We start from the raw sequence: 17,717 nt of genomic DNA on the forward strand, positions 1-17,717 counted from the left end.
AGTCGCCGCGGTCCCATGGGGATCCAAGTGGGTACATCAGGCCCGCCCTTCAATAATTGCACAATGTCAATCACCGACGAAACACGGGCCAGCACCAGCCAGCGCTCCTGTCAACAACTTCACCCAACAAACGCCGCCGCATCGCCCAACTCCGCGGCGGTGGCCGACACACGCCCTCCCGCTCCAAGACAGGAGTTCTGGGCTCCGCCGCGGTAGCGATGTCCATCCTTCGCTGAAACGCACCGTCTCATCACCAAAGCAAGCCTCGTCCCTCGTACCCCTCACTCCTACTACTACATACAATCAACGCGAACGCCGCCTCCCATCACCCCTCGCGCCTACAGCAGAGGACCTTACCTATATCGCTCGGTCCGATATGCACACGACTGCGCGGCTGCAGCTGTGGCGTGCGCGCGCATTTGCGCCGAGCTCGTCAGCTCCTCACTCGTCCTCCGCTTCGAGTCGGATACCGTAGCTCGCCCTCCCAGCGTGAACAATACAAATGAGCGGCTGCTCTACGGTCGCAGTCGCAGCGTCGCCGGTATCGCCGGCGTCGTTGTTTTTGACCACGGTCTCGGCGCTGCGCGCCTGTCGATCAGGGTTCAGGGCCCCCGGCCGCTACTGTGGGTGAAGTGTGAGGCGTGAAGCGTGCTTATGTCCGGCAGGGGGGTCGACGTCGCTCTGGCTGGCTTGGTTTTTTTGTTCTCTCTCTCTCAGGCAAGACGACGCGCAGAGGTGATGGCGGTGGCTTGGGATGGGCTGCTAGAGGGAGAAACGTGCGGTTTGCAGAACTGCAGACGCGGCGAATGCAGGGCGGCTTGGCTGGAGCGCGCGATTGCGACGCGGGCGTTCGTGCGGTCTGCATCGCTGCCGCTGGGCGCTGTTCGCTACCTGCCTTCCAAGACGACGGTGAGGTGCTGCTTTGTGAAGAGGGCTGCGCTCGTCGGATCGCGAAACGTGGTTGTGGGATCCTGACGACGCTGCTACTGGCTCGTGGCGGCAGCGGTGGCATGCGAGTGCGCACGTGGTGTGACCTTTCCATCTCACCTTGCCTTACCGCCGCCTCCTCCTCCGTCGAAGGCGGCGGGGCAAATGTCGTCTACTGGCAGGTATAGCATGGCTGCTGCACGTCGTCCTGTCTGCTGCACGTGAGATGTCAAAGCCAGAACGAGGCAGGCCGCAGCGGGTCGCCCTTCGCCGTCGCCTTCGGTCGCCGGGGTAGCTGCAGCGCTCACGTGAGTTCGAGTGTGGCCTTTGCTACGGCGGCTGGTTCGGCGCTCGTGAGGACTGCGATGCCGGATGGGATACGGAGTGCGGGACTGTACATGTTGTGTCGTCGGGTCTGAATCCGAGAGATCACGTGCGCATGTGGGTGAAGTGTGAGACAGACCTGAGGATGAGGCTCTGCGGGCGGTTAGTAAGGCGCCTAACGCGATTGGGCGCTGGCGCTCGGCGCTGCTCGCCGGCCGCTGCGTGATGTCAGGGAAGTTTGGACGAGGTGCGGATTTGGGGATTGGAGAAACAATATCGCTTTACCTACGTTAGATAAACTGGCCAATTTATTCATCAAGAGGATCAAGAGCATCTAGCCTGTCTTTTTAACACCGACCTCAACCCAGCAATCGCACAACAATGGCCGCGCCGCGCCACATCGCAATGCGCGCCGCCCGCGCTCTCGCATCTCCCAGGACTCTCTCTTCCGCCACGACGACGACCATCCGACACGCCGCTCTCACGCCTCGAGCAGTTGCACTGCGCCCCGCTGCACTCTCCTCCTCTCCCATCAGAACCTACTCTTCAGCGCCCTCCGACGCCGCCCCGTCCGATGCTGCTCCCTCCCCACCCGACTACCTTGACGCCGGCGAGCTGAAAGTCTTCAATATGCTGCTCGAGGGGCTGAAGCCCACACGATTGGAAGTGAGTTGATCTTCGTGTTCAAAGGGTTCGTTCCGTCTGGCGCAATACTGACAGCAACGCGAACAGGTCCAAGACGTCAGCGGCGGCTGCGGCTCGATGTACGCGCTGGACATTGTGTCGGAGAGGTTCGCGGGCCTGCCGATCGTCAAGCAACACCGGCTGGTGAATAGTGTGCTGGGCGAGGAGGTCAAGAAGTGGCATGGCGTGCAGATGAAGACGAAGGCGCCCTGATCTTGAGGATTGGAAGGGGAGAAGGGGGGATGGACAGGGAAAGTTAGGAGTGGGATAGTGCGGTCTCGGTTGATGGACGGTATTGGGGTCTATGCAACAAGACGAGTATACAAGAGAGTGTGGATTTGGGGCTCTTGAGATGGGATCTCGTATGAGGCCATGCGTGGCGGGGCTTGGGACAAGCGGATTGTGTCGAATTGCATGGCTTTGCGCTTCAGAGGATTTGGATGCATTGCAGCTGGATTCGACTTGATTGGCCTACCGTTTGCGTGGATTGAGGTTGCCTGTGTAGGATATAGGCCGGCTGCTGAGCTCAGAAAGAGGCACGGCTACGTGTATACATATCTCGACTTTTGCACAATTCCTCTAGTCTGGAGAACCAATGGCGGCGGAAGTTAGGAAAGGTGTGCATGCGTCAATCATGGATCGAGAACAGTGATTCCAGCAGATCCACATGGAGATCTAGAGTGGCATTGCGTCGAATCGAATCTGGCGTGATTGACAGACCCAATGCTTTCCTCGAAACGCCGCGCTGGAGCGATTGCATGGCTGCTGAATCGTAGCCAGTTTTTTGTCTGTAGACGGGATGAGAAAACTCTTCTTCACACGTGCTGTGCTTTACCTGATAAACATAGATTGTTCAAGCCCGGCTGCGCTTTTCTACGCCATCCACAATGGCGTTTTCCGGCGTTTCCTTGGGCGTCACAAGGCACGAAAACGGCGTGTGCGACGTTTCTGAATATTGAGGTTACGCACGAATGAATCGTCTTTCGCAGGATTAAGGTATAACGCGTCTGGGTGTTTCTTGATTCCTAAAGGAAAAAGTGATGTTGTTACTGTCACAGTTGCTGTCAGGCTGAAGAGAGACTAGCGTGGCCAGCACGTGTGGACGTCATGATGCAGCGCCCAACTCCGGGGCAAGCTCCAATCTTCAATCAAGGCCTGGAGCACCAGCGTACAGCACTCCATACTGGACACTGCAATTACACACTTCCGACGACCGCGTACATCCAGGGGAAGACCCTTCGATCATTGCGCAGGTACACTCTCAAAATACCTTAGGGTCATGGACAGGAGGTAGACGCGCGCCATCCCGTCTCAACGCCAGCCCTGCCTCCTCCCACAACTATACAGCCTACGCCGACAACACCTCAACGTACCCGTACAGCCATGTCGGAAACATCACCTCTGCTGGACCGCTCCAGCGAAAGCAGTAGTCGTCCAGTCCCAAAGGCCACCCGGAGCGTGACTTTCAATCCTCAGGTCTCTACTGCCAGCCCTCCTTCAAGAAATCGACCCGGCTTTCCCTCGTCGTCCTCCAATTCCACCAATAGCATACAGCAAAGTACACAAAACCAGCTGCGAGATGGCTCTCAACCGATGCTGTCCGCGCTCAACAGCAAATTACGACGGAGGAACAGCTCCGGCGCGCCGCTGCAGCTACCCGCGGCACACGCCGGCGTCAAGATTGGACCACAGAGGACGTCAGTCAGGACACAAAAGTTGAAGCTACTGCCCAACCCTGAGCTTGGTGAGGACGGACCGGATGATGAGAGTGGCAGAGATGTGTACAGCCAGTTCACAAGGATCAAAGACCCGACTGCACGACGCGATGCAGCGAGGCTGGGGAAGGACGACAGAGACAAGCTACCGCGTGTGACTGCATACTGCACAGCCAGCAGCTACCGATTGGACGATCTAATGCGCTTCCTGAAGGGCAGGTCGAAGACTAAGAGCGCACATCCGAAGCTGTTCGACGAGTGCATATACTCGCCCTACCAATACCGAAAGGACGGCGAAGGTAGCAACCGGCGGAGAGGCAGTGCGTCAGAACAGGCGGAGGTACACTCGCAACCGCAAAGGCGGTTCTCTGACAGTGCTATTGAGGTGGAAGAGAACGCGGAACGCAGGAGGGAGGATCTGATTGATCTCCAGTCTGAGGCTGATTCCTCAAATCTTGCCGTGGCGAGTCACACAACCGAGGATGCTACACATGCCATTGAGGAGGCACCAGAACTGTTAGAACGCCCCATGACAGCCGACTTCGACACCACGGTCCACGTGCCCGAAGTCTTCCTCTTCGAGTACGGAGTTGTCGTGATTTGGGGCATGACAGTGAAGGAGGAGCAACGCTTCCTGAAAGAGATCGCAAAGTTCGAGCAAGAAAAGCTCAGCAAAGATGATGTTCAGACGGAGGAGTTCAATTTCTACTACACCCGCGAGTACCAGGCTCGCATTTATAATGATTTCATTTCGCTGCGCGAGAAGAGAAACTACATGACCAAGCTGGCCATCAGCCACGCTCTGGCACAAAGCACAAAGGTAGGACCCTTTGCACAGAGAAACATCGAGCGAACATACTGACGCATATCGCAACAGACATCTCTTTACGAAGATCTTGTCGACGCAACAATCACCACCACACAATCCATCCCCAGCACCATTGCCCGCACAGGCCGCATCAACCTCACCCGCCGCGAAATCAACATGCAGATCGGCGAGCTCTTCATTTTGCGCATCAACATCCACTTGCAAGGCTCCGTCCTTGACGCGCCGGAGCTCATGTGGGCCGAGCCCCAGCTCGAGCCCGTATACCAGGCCGTGCGGAGCTACCTGGAAATGGACCAGCGAGTAGGTCTGCTCACGGAGAGACTCGACGTCATTGCCGATCTGCTGCAGGTTTTGAAGGATCAATTGACGCACACGCATGGTGAGTAGGCCCGGCTATTGAAAGGCTTCTTTTGTCTAAGAGAATTCTGGCTGACTTATTTACTCCAATCAGGCGAATACCTCGAGTGGATCGTCATCGTTCTCATCGCCGCCGAGATCGTCGTCGCGGGCATCAACATCCTCGTCGACCTTTACGCCGGCGTGGACTAATCATAAATTGCGACATCGGCGACCGCAGGGCCCAAATGAGGAGCTTGTTGATGTTGTCTGCTCAGTGTAATCTATATTTTCACAAAGGGGGAAAATGTACAGAGTACCGACGAGAACAAATTGATCTTGCGTGAGAGCGCGGCGTCAAATGGCGTAAAGGGCTGGGCAAGTGGTTCCGGGCGGACATGTATTATCTGGCGCTTTTGGGGGTTTTCTATAGCTCTTTCTGTCTAGAGCTGTCGAATTGTAACGGTTGTATTCGAACGGATCCGCTTCTCAAGTCTTGTGCGCTTGCGAGCGTAGAATGCCTGACTGTAAAGAGCACGCTGTTTGTTCATGACGGAAAGGCAGTGGCAGCAGCGTCTCAATTAATGCGATACTGGCTTGGTGACTTGACAAATGAAATCCTGTACAGGTTCTATAGCGCCCGACCCTCTGGATCAAGAAGTGAAGAAGACAACCAAAAAGCCAACCCAGCTCGCCACCACGCCAACAGCCGAGTACGAGCTGATGAACATTAGCGGCAAGAACTCGTACTTCGCTCCGAAGACCAGCGAGTGGCCCAGCGAGCAGTACGCGATCAGCGGGATCGCGATGGCGATGTACAGCAGCGAGAAGCGGTCGAAGAGGAAGTAGCGGGGGTTCGGCGATCTGTGAGAGGGAATATGAGTGTCTGCGCACCGTGGCAAGGGTATGGAGAGACTTACGCTGGCGCTAAGCGGTCGAAGGCGAGCAGGAAGCCGATGAGCCAGAAGATGGTGTAAGCGACTTTGACGGGGAACTCGGGCGTGGTGAATAGGAGCGGGAACAGGCTGACGTGCCCGGCCACGGCGAGAGGGCGGAAAGCACCCAGGTGCCGGCGGTCTTTCAGGGCGATCAAGCTGAAAGGGATTATGACGAGTAGGATGGCTTTCTCATGAACATGCCAGCCGAAAAGGAAGGACGCGTAGGCGCAGAGGGTGGTTGTGGCGACGAAGTTATACCAATTCGGTCTCAAGAAGAGCTTGATGAGAGCGGGCTGATATCGTCAGCAAGTGGCCCGCAGAGGTGATTGGCGGAATCGCTTACAATCTGAGTACCCAGAGTCAAGATGAATGTCGCTCGCGGGGTGATGTTGGGAAGGACGGCGAAGGATGTGTCGCCTACGAGGCCACGAGTCACGCTCTGGACAGCGGAGGCGTCCACAGGTAGCTTCAAGTATGGAGCAGCTGATGAAGTCAGAATCAGAGACTGCGAAATCGGAGCATGTCATCTTACCGTATATCAGCACTCGGTCGGTGAACGAGTACATTGCCCAAACATTCGGTGCCCAATATGCATGGCAGAGACCTCTCGAGAAAGGGAAGAGTCTCTCGAGAACTTGCGGGATTTGCTCATAGTAAACGAAAGGTCCGAAAGCAAGGCCAGCCACAACAATAATGCTGAGTCCAAGCTTGATACAGTTAAGGAACTGGATGTGAAAGATTGATCGCGGCCCAAGGCAGTAGGTGCGAAGGAGGTAGACGAAGTAAGCAGGTGCCAGGTAAAGGTAGATGTGCTTGAAGCAAAGTAAGGCTGCAAAGACAATGCCGCTGGCAAGAAGTCCCGAGCTTTTCCTCGCTAGCACGATAGAGAGAATCAGAATGCCGTATAGGAAACCATTGTATTGGAAGTGAATGTGATCGATGATCAGGAGGCCGGGAGACAGTAGGATGGAGATTGCGGCAGCATGAGACTGCCTTTTCGTGCCAGGGGGCGAAGACTGGGCGTAACTGATTGAACGTCAGCAAAAGCTTCAGCACTTGGGATGGTTCTGGATCGTACAGATAAAGTGCGTAGACCAGCACCAGTTCGGTCAAGATCACAGTCGCCCGCTGGTAATAGACCGTCTCCCAGCTGGCATAGTTGAGGTCCTTAACTGCCAGCATTCCATTGTCTGCATATTGAGCACCACGCGACAACAGCCATTCGAAGTACGCAAAAAACGGAGGGTAATCGAGAGTCCATTCAGATGTTTTCTAATAATCAACAGATCAGATTTGGGCAATCGGCATTTTGAAGGTGCCTCCTACCTCGTAGTACCACTCCTTCAGCGGTAGGGAATTAGTGATCGCCAGCCAATTTCTATGCACTTCGAAGTCGGTGGATCTGCTATAAATCTGTTACAATCGAGAACACCCTGGCGGGAGCGAATGGATGCTTACTACGAAGGCCATAGCAGCACTTTCAGTGCAGTGGCCACCGCTGCGCACTGCGGAATTGTAGGGTAGTGCTCGGCCATCATACCATTGCTGTGTATTAGCGATCGCCTCCAATACTATTGTCCAAAGGCTTCAAGGTGGGCCGGTAAGTGAGAGGTCCATACGTGTCCCCGTGACTTCGCGATTGAGTTTAAGCTCAGTTACACGCCGGGCCAGCCCGTGCCGCTTCGCTTGTGTGGGCGGCTCCCCGAGTCAAGTCGCAAGCGAGAAATATCCCACGTCCTACACGTTGAATGCTACGCGACTAGTCTCTCATCAGCAAAGTCATCCTTTGGTTCAAGAATATTCATAACGTTGCTTTGTACTGGCAGTCGCCCCATTGCTCTGCTGAAGATGATTTGCGAAATGCGGGTGGTGATCGGCCCCCAACGCGTCACGCCTCCTTTTCGGGCGTATTCACGCACGATTACGGGTCACCCCAGGGTCTGCTACAGTCTGTGCAAAGCATGATGTGCATCCTTCGATATGGTTGCAGCACCCTTGTGGGTACATCATTGTGGTAGAGTATTACATTTCTTCCCTCACTTTACTAGTCTTCCCCTTGACGAAGGCCATTTTCGTCCTGGCCATGCACCTTGCCGCTCATTCCTAGCACTTGATTCACCTCTGTTCCCGGATCCAGCATGTCACCGTTTCTTCGTCGCTGGGTTCTCTTTTGCGTTGTTTTCTTCGCTTCACTTTCTCTCTATCTCAGGTTCTACTTATCGCCGGATTCAGACGTAGATCGCCTATTCGAACCGCATTTTCTTCGACCAGCATTCAAATGGAGAGATCTCCCAATTCAGCACCCGGTCTCCAGCTTTACCCAGCTTCCTACGGGACCTTCGGCCGACATTCCTAAGGTGCAGCATACATTTGAGAAAGAGACAGGAGATGAAAAGATCGTTAGGCAGTTGCGCTTGGATGCAGTGAAGGAAGCTTTTTTGCACTCATGGGAGGGTTATAAGACTGGGGCATGGATGCAGGATGAAGTCGCTCCTTTGTCCGGTGCGCCCAAGAACACCTTTGGAGGATGGGGAGCGACGCTGGTGGACTCACTGGACACTCTTTGGATCATGGGTCTCACGAAGGAGTTTGAGCTTGCCGTGCATAGTCTGAAGGGAGTGCATTTCGTGTCGACACCACTGGACAAGATCAACGTCTTCGAGACCACCATTCGCTATCTGGGCGGATTGCTGAGTGCGTACGATGTCAGTGATCACCAGTATCCCGTCTTGCTGGACAAGGCGGCAGAGCTCGGAGATTTCTTGTATGCAGCGTTCGACACGCCGAACAGAATGCCAGTAACGAGATGGAATTGGCGAAAGAAGGCAATGCAGGAGGACCAGCAAGCGGAAATACGCTGCTTGGTCGCAGAGTTGGGATCCTTAAGCATGGAGTTCACTCGGTTGACACAGCTCACCGGTGATCCGAAATGGTACGACGCTATTGCTCGCATCACGGACGTCTTTGAGCAGACTCAAAATGAGACAAGGGTTCCAGGTCTCTGGCCAGTCTGGATTGGTGCGAAAGATAAGGACTTTCACTGGGACGCGACATTCACGCTGGGCGGGATGGCTGACTCCGTCTACGAGTACCTGCCGAAGCAGCACCTAATGCTCGGTGGACAGACGGAACAGTACCGCAACATGTATACTACCGCTTTTGCCAGCGCGCAAAAGAACCTCTTCTTCCGTGTTCTGAACCCGGGCAACAAGGACATTCTAGTCCCGGGAACCCTTTACGGCCGCTCCGGAAAGAGGCGCCAGAGCATTGCTTCAGGGCAACACCTGACTTGTTTCGCTGGAGGAATGGTTGCTCTCGCATCTCGTATCTTCTCTCAGCCAGAAGAGCTTGAGGTTGCCCGCCAGCTCGTCGAAGGATGCCTTTGGTCGTACGAGAGTATGCCCACCGGCATTGGACCCGAGGTGTTCACGCCTGCAACTTGCGGAATGGACGTGTCGTCCACCGAGGCCGGCGAAGATGACTGTTCTTGGAGCGAGGAGCGCTGGTACAAGGCGATCCTTTCTCACGACAACTCGAAGGGCGACGTAGAAAATCTCGCTGAGCGCGCCCAGACCGTCATCCAGGCAAGGGGAATCCCGCCTGGCTTCATATCCATTGACGATTCGCGCTACCTCCTTCGTCCGGAAGCGATCGAGTCCGTCTTTGTGTTGTACCGTGTCACGGGCGATAAGACGCTCCAAGACCGCGCGTGGAAGATGTTTACTTCTATCACTGCGGCAGCGAAGACGGATATTGCTTTCGCGAGCTTGAAAAACGTCGCAGCAAAAGAACCGGAGCTGTTCGACAGCATGGAGAGTTTCTGGACGGCAGAGACACTGAAATATTTCTACCTGATCTTCTCGGAACCGGACGTCATTAGTCTCGATGACTATGTCCTGTAAGTGTTTATTGTTGCGTGTTGAAACTGAGGAAATTGTCATGCTAACCGTTGGCACAGGAACACTGAGGCACATCCTTTACTTAGACCGAAACCTTCATAGGCAGATACAGTCAACGGGATACAGGACATTTGTAGGACTATGTTACTTCAAAAATTACACCAATACATTATAGACCAATGAACAGTCTGTGCGAGATTCCTACGTTGGGTGAAGCATTGCAATCGCGTAAGACCACCTTGTGAGACTTGCAAAAGAGACGCGGCACATCGTTTTATGGTTTGCATCTAGCTCATCCAATTTCTGAATATGAATGCTTCTCGATATCATTAATCGAGAGTTACATCATTTGAATCCTGGAAGACATCCATTGACCGAAAGCCGATGGCCACCTTGATGGCTTCAGAGCCTTATTTATTGTCAGCTTGACGCTCCTTCATGAACAGGGCCTGCTATACACTTACTTGCTTTGCACACCCTGCTTCTTCGCAACGTGTGCCGCAATCATGTCCATCAAATCCGGGCTCAGACAGTCATAGCTCGGGAGCCCCAGCTCTTGGAATCGGGACCTAACTCCACCCATCTTTTGCGGGTCAAACCCTTGCTCAATGATACTGCTCACGAACGCGGCAAACTGCGGCTTCTGCCAGTCCTGCTTCGTCCCAAGCTCAGTGTGAACGAAGTCGAGGCCCTTGAAAGCATGGTCCGCCTCAATACGGCCGAACATGTGCACGCCGCAGCTCTTGCACGCGTATCGCTGGATGGCGGCTGTGGAGTCGACGACGCTCAGCTTGGAGCCGTTGGCGGCGACGCGGAGCTTCTCGCGCGGCACGACGCCGACGATGGAAAAGATTGCCCCTTTCGGCTTCCAGCACTTCGAACATCCGCACGCGTGGTTGAAGGCGACGTTCGACTCGAGCGTCACTTCCACCGGCTGCGAACTGCACTTGCAGCGAAGCGTGCCGCCGGTGCCGCTGTCTGATTGCTGCTTGATTCCGCTGTCGAGCGTCGGGTGCAGCTGCGGAGACGCCATGGTTGTTTGGGATTCGTGAGCGATCGGGCTTCGATCCTGGGAGTCTGCGTAACGAGCAAGAGACAGTAAGTGAGACGAATGAAAGCGAGCACCTACAGGGCATTCAATCATCCGTGATTCCTTATGTACTTGGCGGGGTTTGCAACAACCCTGCAAACCCCTCATCTGCGATAATATTCCTCCGATTGCAAATGCCGCCGGCATCCGTAACCTGTTCTGGAATTCCTTCGCGAAAACCAACAATTTTCAAAGACACCTTATTAAAAATCAAGTGGCCTTCCTGAGAAACATCTCAGACACAAAGATGGACTCAACATTGACCCAGGGCAAGACTATCACTTGCAAAGCCGCCGTCGCCTGGGCGGCGGGCGAAGACCTTAGTATTGAGGACATCCAGGTCGCACCTCCAAGAGCTCATGAGGTTCGGATACGCATTCTTTACAACGGCCTGTGTCACACAGATGCGTACACTCTCAGTGGGAAAGATCCAGAAGGTGCTTTTCCCGTGGTCCTCGGTCACGAGGGAGCTGGTATCGTTGAGAGTATCGGAACCGACGTCACGAACGTCAAGCCTGGCGATGCCGTTGTGGCCCTATAGTCAGTTCACCCTGATTCCTTCTCAAGTCCTCGCTGAATACATGTCCCTCAATGCTGACGAGTTCCCAGCAACCCTGAATGCAAAGAATGCAAGCTCTGCAAATCGGGCAAAACAAACCTCTGCGGCAAAATCCGTACCACGCAAGGCAAAGGCGTGATGCCCGATGGCACGTCTCGTTTCTCCTGCCGCGGCAAGGACCTGCTGCATTTTATGGGTTGCAGCACCTTGTCGCAGTACACCGTCGTCGCAGACGTCTCCGTAGTAACGGTTGATCCTAACGCCCCTCTCGACCGCGTCTGCTTGCTTGGGTGCGGAATCACGACCGGCTACGGTGCTTCGGTAGTAACCGCAGGCGTCGAGGAAGGCTCCAGCGTGGCTGTCTTCGGCGCCGGGTGCGTTGGGCTGAGCGTGGTGCAGGGCGCCGTGCGGAACGGGGCGAAGAGGATCACGGTCGTGGATCTCAACGATTCCAAGAAAGCGTGGGCCGAGCGGTTTGGCGCGACCGACTTCCTCAATCCGTATTCTGTCAAGGGCATGAGTCTCACTGACAAGCTCGTCGAGATGACGGACGGTGGGTACGATTACACGTTCGATTGCACGGGCAATGTCACTGTTATGAGGGTGGCGCTTGAAGCTGCTCATAAGGGTTGGGGACAGAGTATCATTATTGGTGTTGCAGCTGCTGGGCAAGAAATTCAGACACGACGTGAGTATCTCCCCCGAAAAGCAGGTTGTCAGATGGGTCCTCGCTCACAATTCGACAGCCTTCCAATTGGTCACGGGCCGGGTTTGGAAAGGCTGCGCTTTCGGCGGTGTCAAGGGTCGTTCGCAGATGGGTGGATTGATTCAGGACTACATGGACGGGAAATTGAAAATCGATGAGTTCATCACCCACCGCAAGCCGCTGGACGGGGTCAACGACGGTTTCCGCACGATGGCATCGGGTGACTGCATCCGATGCGTGGTGGACATGGAGTAATCGGATGTGCCAGGCAGGCTAGATCGATAGTAGAGTCAATGTTCATGACATCTGCATATCAAGGAATCGTTCTCCATTGCGGGGACGCATCGATACGCCTATGCCAAATGCCCGGCTTCTTTACCCTGTGTCTCCTAGCCTCATCAACCCAGGCAAAGCGTATCTCACCTCACCCTTGCTCTTCTCAAAATTAAACCCAGTCAAGCAATGCCCAGCACACTTGGTATAAGGGTAGCAGGGCCCCTTACTCAAATACTCAACAACCTCAATCCCACCATCAGACTCATGCAGATACCTCGCACACACCAGCCTGCAAACCGGACGATTCAAATCGTCTCCAGCCGCACGCGTGATATCCGCAAGTCGAGTCGCCTCCGGCACCTGTCCGCAATCCAAATCGCCACACGAGCTCCCGGTAAGAGCTCGCGCGCGGTCCTCCTCTATCCTCACAATGTTCCCGGCGATCTGTGCCGTAATGGTGCTAGACCCGATGCCCTCGCGCCGGTTCGCGTCCGCCATGATCTCGACTGCCCGGTGGCGAGTGGACGACGTGCGGCTTTTGAGTGCAATCAGGTACAAGGCAGGGAGGATGCCATCCTCGAGGCAGAACCTGTCGTCCTGGCCGTTGCCGTACATGGATCGTGGCTTTACGGGGCGGAATGGCGCGGTCCAGGGCGCGAGGTAGCGCTGGGCGAGGTCTACTGTTCGAGAGAAATCGGGCTCGAACTGGTCTGTGGTCGTCTCGTGTGTCTCCCTACATGTTGCTAGGGTGAAGAGTGATGTCCAATGGCGGACTTGTAGGAGCTGGAATGCACGTGTGGTCTGCGGGTCAGGGCTCGCGAAGTGCCTGGCGAATGCTGTTTTCCACTGATCGTGTGCTTTGAGAAGGTTTCTGATGCCAGTCAAGACCGTGCTACCAGCTTTGACGACTCTGCTCGTACAGGTCGCCAAGCAGTAGCGAGTCTCTTTGTCAAGGGAATCGCCATAGGAAGCGACCACCTCTCGATCGGCAAGCCTGTATAGTTCACGTCTGAGCTGCGTGCTTGCGTCAATTAGGCGGTCGAGCTGTGCCCAAGCGTTCACCAATGGATTTGAAGGTGCATGTAGTGTGACCTCTGATATCTGTTCCCTGCTATCAGGCGTCGTTTCGACGATGCTCTCATTCTCAGCCAGTGTAGACCCGAAGCTCAATTTATCAAAGGCATTTGCTAGCTGCTCCAGAGCATTTGACCTCTGCACTGGCGAAGCAAGGGACCTTGCCCTCGCATTCAAATGCTTGTAGGCAATCCTACGACCCAGCAAGAGATGCCGCAAAGCCATGCTGCTATTCTCAGCATGTAGCTCAAAACACATGAGCAGAATGCACGCCAGCAGCACTGGCTCCACAGGTGCCTGATCCTCGAGAACACGCCTAATCTGCACGTGTAACGCGGCGATCGCTTTGCTATACTGAATCAATGCCTCGTTGTGCATTTCCGGCCGAGTGAGTCCTGTAAAAGCGGCGTGGCTGACGCTGGCGATTGCGAGGTTGGCGCTGCTGAGAGCGGCTATGCCGTGGAAGACAGCTTTGGAGACGAGGCTGAGCTGGAGGGCCTGTTGGACCCAGCCTTTTGCGGGAGACATGATGTCGATTGGATCGGCCATGCGGATGCGGAAGAAGTCGAAGACGCTGCGCTCGAGGGCTGTCGTTGAGAAATGGAGATTCGTCGGTGGAGTTGTAGGTCCGGGAGTCTGAGGTGATGTTGAGGCAAGTCTTGGAAGTATCGACATGGTCGTCTCCGGGGATGAGGAAGCATTTTCACTCGCTTTAGAAGGGCTCCTTGACTCTGTGGCGGGTAGAAGTCGACGAGAGGTTGCAGCCCGGCTGGCAGCTATGACGGGGTAGCCTTCGCATTGTCGGCCGGCGGATGTACATTTGATACATGCAGGGCGAGTTTCATCGCATTTGACGCGTCTCGTTCTGTGAATGTGTCAGCCAAATTTGGTTTCTAAGAACGACCGGGAAGCGAACAAGGGATGCGATACCGACACGTGCGGCAGCCATTCCTAGTTGGCTTCGATGTAACGACTCGTCTTCGCTTGGAATTTCCTTGGGCATCCATTGAAGCAGCGGATGCTACAGAGTAGCGACATCATGCTGACCAGCAACACGTCGTCTCCATAAAAGTCGCGTACATATTGCGAAGCCCGACGGCGCTTCAGCAAGCGAGCTGACATGAACTTGCTTAGGGTTAGGGTTGGGGATGCTAGTAAGACTACTGGTGTACTCAATGTAGGCACTTGCATCACACATGATCAACAATGTGAAGGAACGGCTACATTCTCCAATAGTGAAGATATCCTTCAGCCTAGTACTTGGCTGTCAACATGGAAGAAACGTCGCTGTCTCACACCACAAACTTGAGAGACAAAAAGATGACAAGACTCTAGATTTCCATTATCCTACGTCAAGATCCCACTCTACGTACCAGATCCGTTGTGCTGAGTCCAACAGACCTCATCATAAAAGAAATGTATGTACCGGAAATTACGAAAAGGGAAGCAAAGCTCGACCACTGCTTTCACTAGATCCTCCACTCGACCAACGTCTCTACACCAGCTTACCACCCTTAGCCCTGCAAATAGCGGTGCTCGACGCCGGCGCCCACTTCGTCGTCTTCGTGACGGTCGGGCGCAGAGTGATCGTCTTGGTGGTGCGGGCCCAAGTGTACCTCGTCCTGGTCTTCGTGGGCGTCGGCTAAGGCATTCAATCAGCATGTGCAAAACAGAACAACGACTGGGGAAACTCACCAAAGTGACCGTCGCGATCGTCCTCGTGATACCCTTGTACACCGTGCTCGTGGTCGTCTGGACGACCGTGGTCGTCGACGGCACGACGTTGACGAGCGTCACCGTGCTGCTGAGCGTGGTGTTGACCGTGGACTTGCCGAACAGGTCGGTGTTCGTCTCGAAGACGGTCGCGATCTCGCTGTCGAGGCCGCGCTTCTCGAGCTCGTCGTCTTCCTCCGCCAGGCGAGCGGCGCGCTCGGCGAGGCGCTCCGCGCGGTCGTTGGAGACGCGTCGGAAGGCGTCGCGGCGGCCGCGGGGCTTGGGCGTGGTGGTCGGGACGGCGTGCGGGCCTTCGGAGAGCGCTGCGGCGGTCACGAGTGTCGGCTGGATTGTGCACCAGGGGTCGCGGGTGCGCTGGCGGCGGGGGACGCTGCAGGTCTTGGTCTTGGTTTTGGTGACGATGGTGGGCTCGACCTTAAAGCGTTTCTTGGTGACGGTGCCCAGGGTCTTTGTCTTGGTTGTTGTTGTGCGCTTGGGCGTTATCTGGACCTTTGTTAGATCATAGCGCGTTCGTGGGGGAAGGGAATTACGTACTGTGACGGTCCGCGATTTCGTGTAGGCAGGGGAAGTTATGAACTTCGTCTGCGTGGAAAAGTCGGTTTCGACCTGAGTCGACGTGACGTTTGTTGTGGGAGTTATCGTAGCAGTGATCGTGACGGTGGGGGTGACCTGATCCGTTAGCATTTTTGCAACTAGGAGGCAGAAAACGTGGTGTTCTTACAGTGGTGGTAACGGGGATGCCAACAGAGAGGGAGAAGTCTCGCATGTACGCGATCGGCTCGCCTTCATCTCCATTATTAGAAATGATGATAACCGACCACGGTCCGGTCCAAAGTTGGTTCTTCTCAAGAGGGCAAGTCGCCATCTGGTACACATCGTCGGGTGTCAATGCAGTGTCGCTGCACAGGTATTCGTCTCCATTGGGGTCGACCAGAATGTTGTTGGCGAAGTCTTTCTTGCATCCCTCGAATGTCGAGACGAATGTAAAGGGGTCTGAGGATGAGATGTTCTGAAAGTATTTTCCCTTGTCTTGGAAATCGATACCGAACGATTTGCAAGGGTTGTCGTAATCCGCATCATCATGTTGCTCTTGTGCACGAGACCTGCTCGCCGAAGCGAGGAGTGCGATTGCTGGGGGGATAAATGAACGCATATTGATATAGACCAGAATGGCAGCAGAGGAATGCCAGAAAGGGATCACAAACGAGATGCAATAATTTCGCTCTGTCGGTCTAGGCGAAGCAGGTCAGTGTCAACGAAGGTGCGATGCTGTGCCTCCCTAAGCGATGTGTGGCCGCTAGGAGGGAACAGAATAGCTCTTATGCTTCGCTACCAATGCTCATCGGCGGATCCATGTGCTGGTCATTAAGGCGCTCAAAGTATCCCAACAATAATCTACACAAGCGAGGGCCTGCACGCTATCGGTGTCCGAGCCTTCGCCTACACGCGGGATCGAGACTCCAGCCCTTGTGCTGCATCAAAAGCCATTGTTAGAAGCGGTAAAACCATCACGCTGCCCTAAGGTGCAAGAGAGACCATGCGGGAAGGTTGTTGGGCCATCCCGGGGATGGTTTGCCGCCTGATGCCAGCCAATATAGTCTCTCAGAAAACCGGTGAAGTATATTTCGTGGCTGCGAATCCTTCGAGTCACCACCTGATGCAGCTGGCAGAGCTTGGAAAAAGGCTATGTGGCTGTCATTGAAGTCAAGGGTGGTGGCGTTTCCCGCCTTGCAGAAATCCAGTCAAGAATAGACGCGAGGGCGGCGGCAAGCCGGGAAGCTTCTCCTGATATTCACGCCATGTAAGCCATCCAATAAGAGAGGGATCTTGCGGCTGTGATATGGGATCATCAAACGTTCTTTCAGAGCTACACATCTGATGACCGCCATGGCTATCAGGTATTGCAAGGCGGCAGCCATTCGCTTCGTGAGCGAGCAGGAGGCAATTGCAGACGAGAGCTCGACCCATCCCTGAGAAGATCAAAATAGCGCGTATGTAAGCCACATCGAGCGGACCAGGGTGTACAGTAGTAAACAATATAGTAAATTCCCCGCAGCGTATCTGCATGTACCTGTGACCAGGCAATACTGGATCCACAAGCATCCTTCGCCTGCGGAGTGCCATGTCACGCGTGCGAGGCCGCATGGAGAAGCGAGAGCGAGTCTTCACGACCAGGCCATCATGGCCGTGTGCATTCGGGCGTGTAACACATGCGGCTCTTTCGCGGCTACACAAGCGCGACGGGAGCCCGGTCGTATTTGGGCTGACATGCCGAGGCGTGCCGTGCGAGTCCGCCGCAGCCATATCGCGTGGTCAGTCGGACTTCACTGCGGGGAGCCCGTTTCATCAATTTGACCTTCTGCTTCGCGTCGACGGCACGGCTGGTGGTTGTAAACGAGAAACGGCACAGCTTCTTCACGACTGCACAAGTCGGCTTGACCACGCGAAACAGGCAGGTGTTTGACTGACATGCTGCCGGCATACTCCGAGCTCAGGTGCGGCTGACGGATGAAGAGCACGCCGAGAGAGCGAAGCACTCCAGACAGCAACTCGAAGTGATTTTTGGTGCAGGCAGAGATTGATCTGAGCCCCGAAAGAGGGCTGTGTCCTGCACCGCGAGCCCATG

At 55.0% G+C, this 17,717-nt stretch overlaps 8 protein-coding genes across 8 annotated transcripts; 4 read left to right on the forward strand and 4 right to left on the reverse strand.

The window, feature by feature from the left end:
* Window positions 1-1,511: 1,511 nt before the first annotated feature.
* On the forward strand, window positions 1,512-2,509 carry WHR41_02487 (uncharacterized protein). Its single transcript, XM_069371093.1, has 2 exons — window positions 1,512-1,917; window positions 1,984-2,509. The coding sequence occupies exons 1-2, from the start codon at window positions 1,633-1,635 to the stop codon at window positions 2,146-2,148; spliced, it is 450 nt and encodes a 149-aa protein (XP_069232012.1). The 5' UTR covers window positions 1,512-1,632; the 3' UTR covers window positions 2,149-2,509.
* A 585-nt stretch (window positions 2,510-3,094) lies between these two features.
* Window positions 3,095-5,296, forward strand: WHR41_02488 (uncharacterized protein). The gene is made up of 3 exons (XM_069371094.1): window positions 3,095-4,470; window positions 4,528-4,858; window positions 4,931-5,296. Exons 1-3 carry the CDS (start codon window positions 3,319-3,321, stop codon window positions 5,026-5,028), a joined length of 1,581 nt encoding a protein of 526 aa, XP_069232013.1. The 5' UTR covers window positions 3,095-3,318; the 3' UTR covers window positions 5,029-5,296.
* An 8-nt stretch (window positions 5,297-5,304) lies between these two features.
* Window positions 5,305-7,342, reverse strand: ALG8 (Dolichyl pyrophosphate Glc1Man9GlcNAc2 alpha-1,3-glucosyltransferase). Its single transcript, XM_069371095.1, has 7 exons — window positions 7,212-7,342; window positions 7,080-7,158; window positions 6,832-7,025; window positions 6,286-6,779; window positions 6,097-6,236; window positions 5,736-6,046; window positions 5,305-5,679 (listed from the first exon to the last, which is right to left on the reverse strand). The coding sequence occupies exons 1-7, from the start codon at window positions 7,289-7,291 to the stop codon at window positions 5,469-5,471; spliced, it is 1,509 nt and encodes a 502-aa protein (XP_069232014.1). The 5' UTR covers window positions 7,292-7,342; the 3' UTR covers window positions 5,305-5,468.
* A 201-nt stretch (window positions 7,343-7,543) lies between these two features.
* WHR41_02490 (uncharacterized protein) lies at window positions 7,544-9,850 on the forward strand. The gene is made up of 2 exons (XM_069371096.1): window positions 7,544-9,651; window positions 9,712-9,850. The coding sequence occupies exons 1-2, from the start codon at window positions 7,892-7,894 to the stop codon at window positions 9,752-9,754; spliced, it is 1,803 nt and encodes a 600-aa protein (XP_069231808.1). The 5' UTR covers window positions 7,544-7,891; the 3' UTR covers window positions 9,755-9,850.
* WHR41_02491 (uncharacterized protein) lies at window positions 9,748-10,790 on the reverse strand. Its single transcript, XM_069371097.1, has 2 exons — window positions 10,117-10,790; window positions 9,748-10,061 (listed from the first exon to the last, which is right to left on the reverse strand). Exons 1-2 carry the CDS (start codon window positions 10,683-10,685, stop codon window positions 10,055-10,057), a joined length of 576 nt encoding a protein of 191 aa, XP_069231807.1. The 5' UTR covers window positions 10,686-10,790; the 3' UTR covers window positions 9,748-10,054.
* A 38-nt stretch (window positions 10,791-10,828) lies between these two features.
* On the forward strand, window positions 10,829-12,328 carry FDH1 (S-(hydroxymethyl)glutathione dehydrogenase). The gene is made up of 3 exons (XM_069371098.1): window positions 10,829-11,282; window positions 11,352-11,989; window positions 12,048-12,328. The coding sequence occupies exons 1-3, from the start codon at window positions 10,990-10,992 to the stop codon at window positions 12,260-12,262; spliced, it is 1,146 nt and encodes a 381-aa protein (XP_069231806.1). The 5' UTR covers window positions 10,829-10,989; the 3' UTR covers window positions 12,263-12,328.
* Window positions 12,329-12,382: 54 nt separating this feature from the next.
* Window positions 12,383-14,032, reverse strand: WHR41_02493 (uncharacterized protein; the record flags this gene model as incomplete). The annotated part of the gene is made up of 1 exon (XM_069371099.1): window positions 12,383-14,032. The coding sequence occupies one exon, from the start codon at window positions 14,030-14,032 to the stop codon at window positions 12,383-12,385; it is 1,650 nt and encodes a 549-aa protein (XP_069231805.1).
* Window positions 14,033-14,678: 646 nt separating this feature from the next.
* Window positions 14,679-16,749, reverse strand: WHR41_02494 (uncharacterized protein). The gene is made up of 4 exons (XM_069371100.1): window positions 15,813-16,749; window positions 15,626-15,760; window positions 15,053-15,574; window positions 14,679-14,999 (listed from the first exon to the last, which is right to left on the reverse strand). The coding sequence occupies exons 1-4, from the start codon at window positions 16,242-16,244 to the stop codon at window positions 14,853-14,855; spliced, it is 1,236 nt and encodes a 411-aa protein (XP_069231812.1). The 5' UTR covers window positions 16,245-16,749; the 3' UTR covers window positions 14,679-14,852.
* Window positions 16,750-17,717: the final 968 nt, after the last annotated feature.

This window comes from Cladosporium halotolerans (genome assembly GCF_011745625.1).
Source record: "Cladosporium halotolerans strain TM138-S3 chromosome Unknown Sca6, whole genome shotgun sequence".
NCBI lineage: Eukaryota > Fungi > Ascomycota > Dothideomycetes > Cladosporiales > Cladosporiaceae > Cladosporium > Cladosporium halotolerans.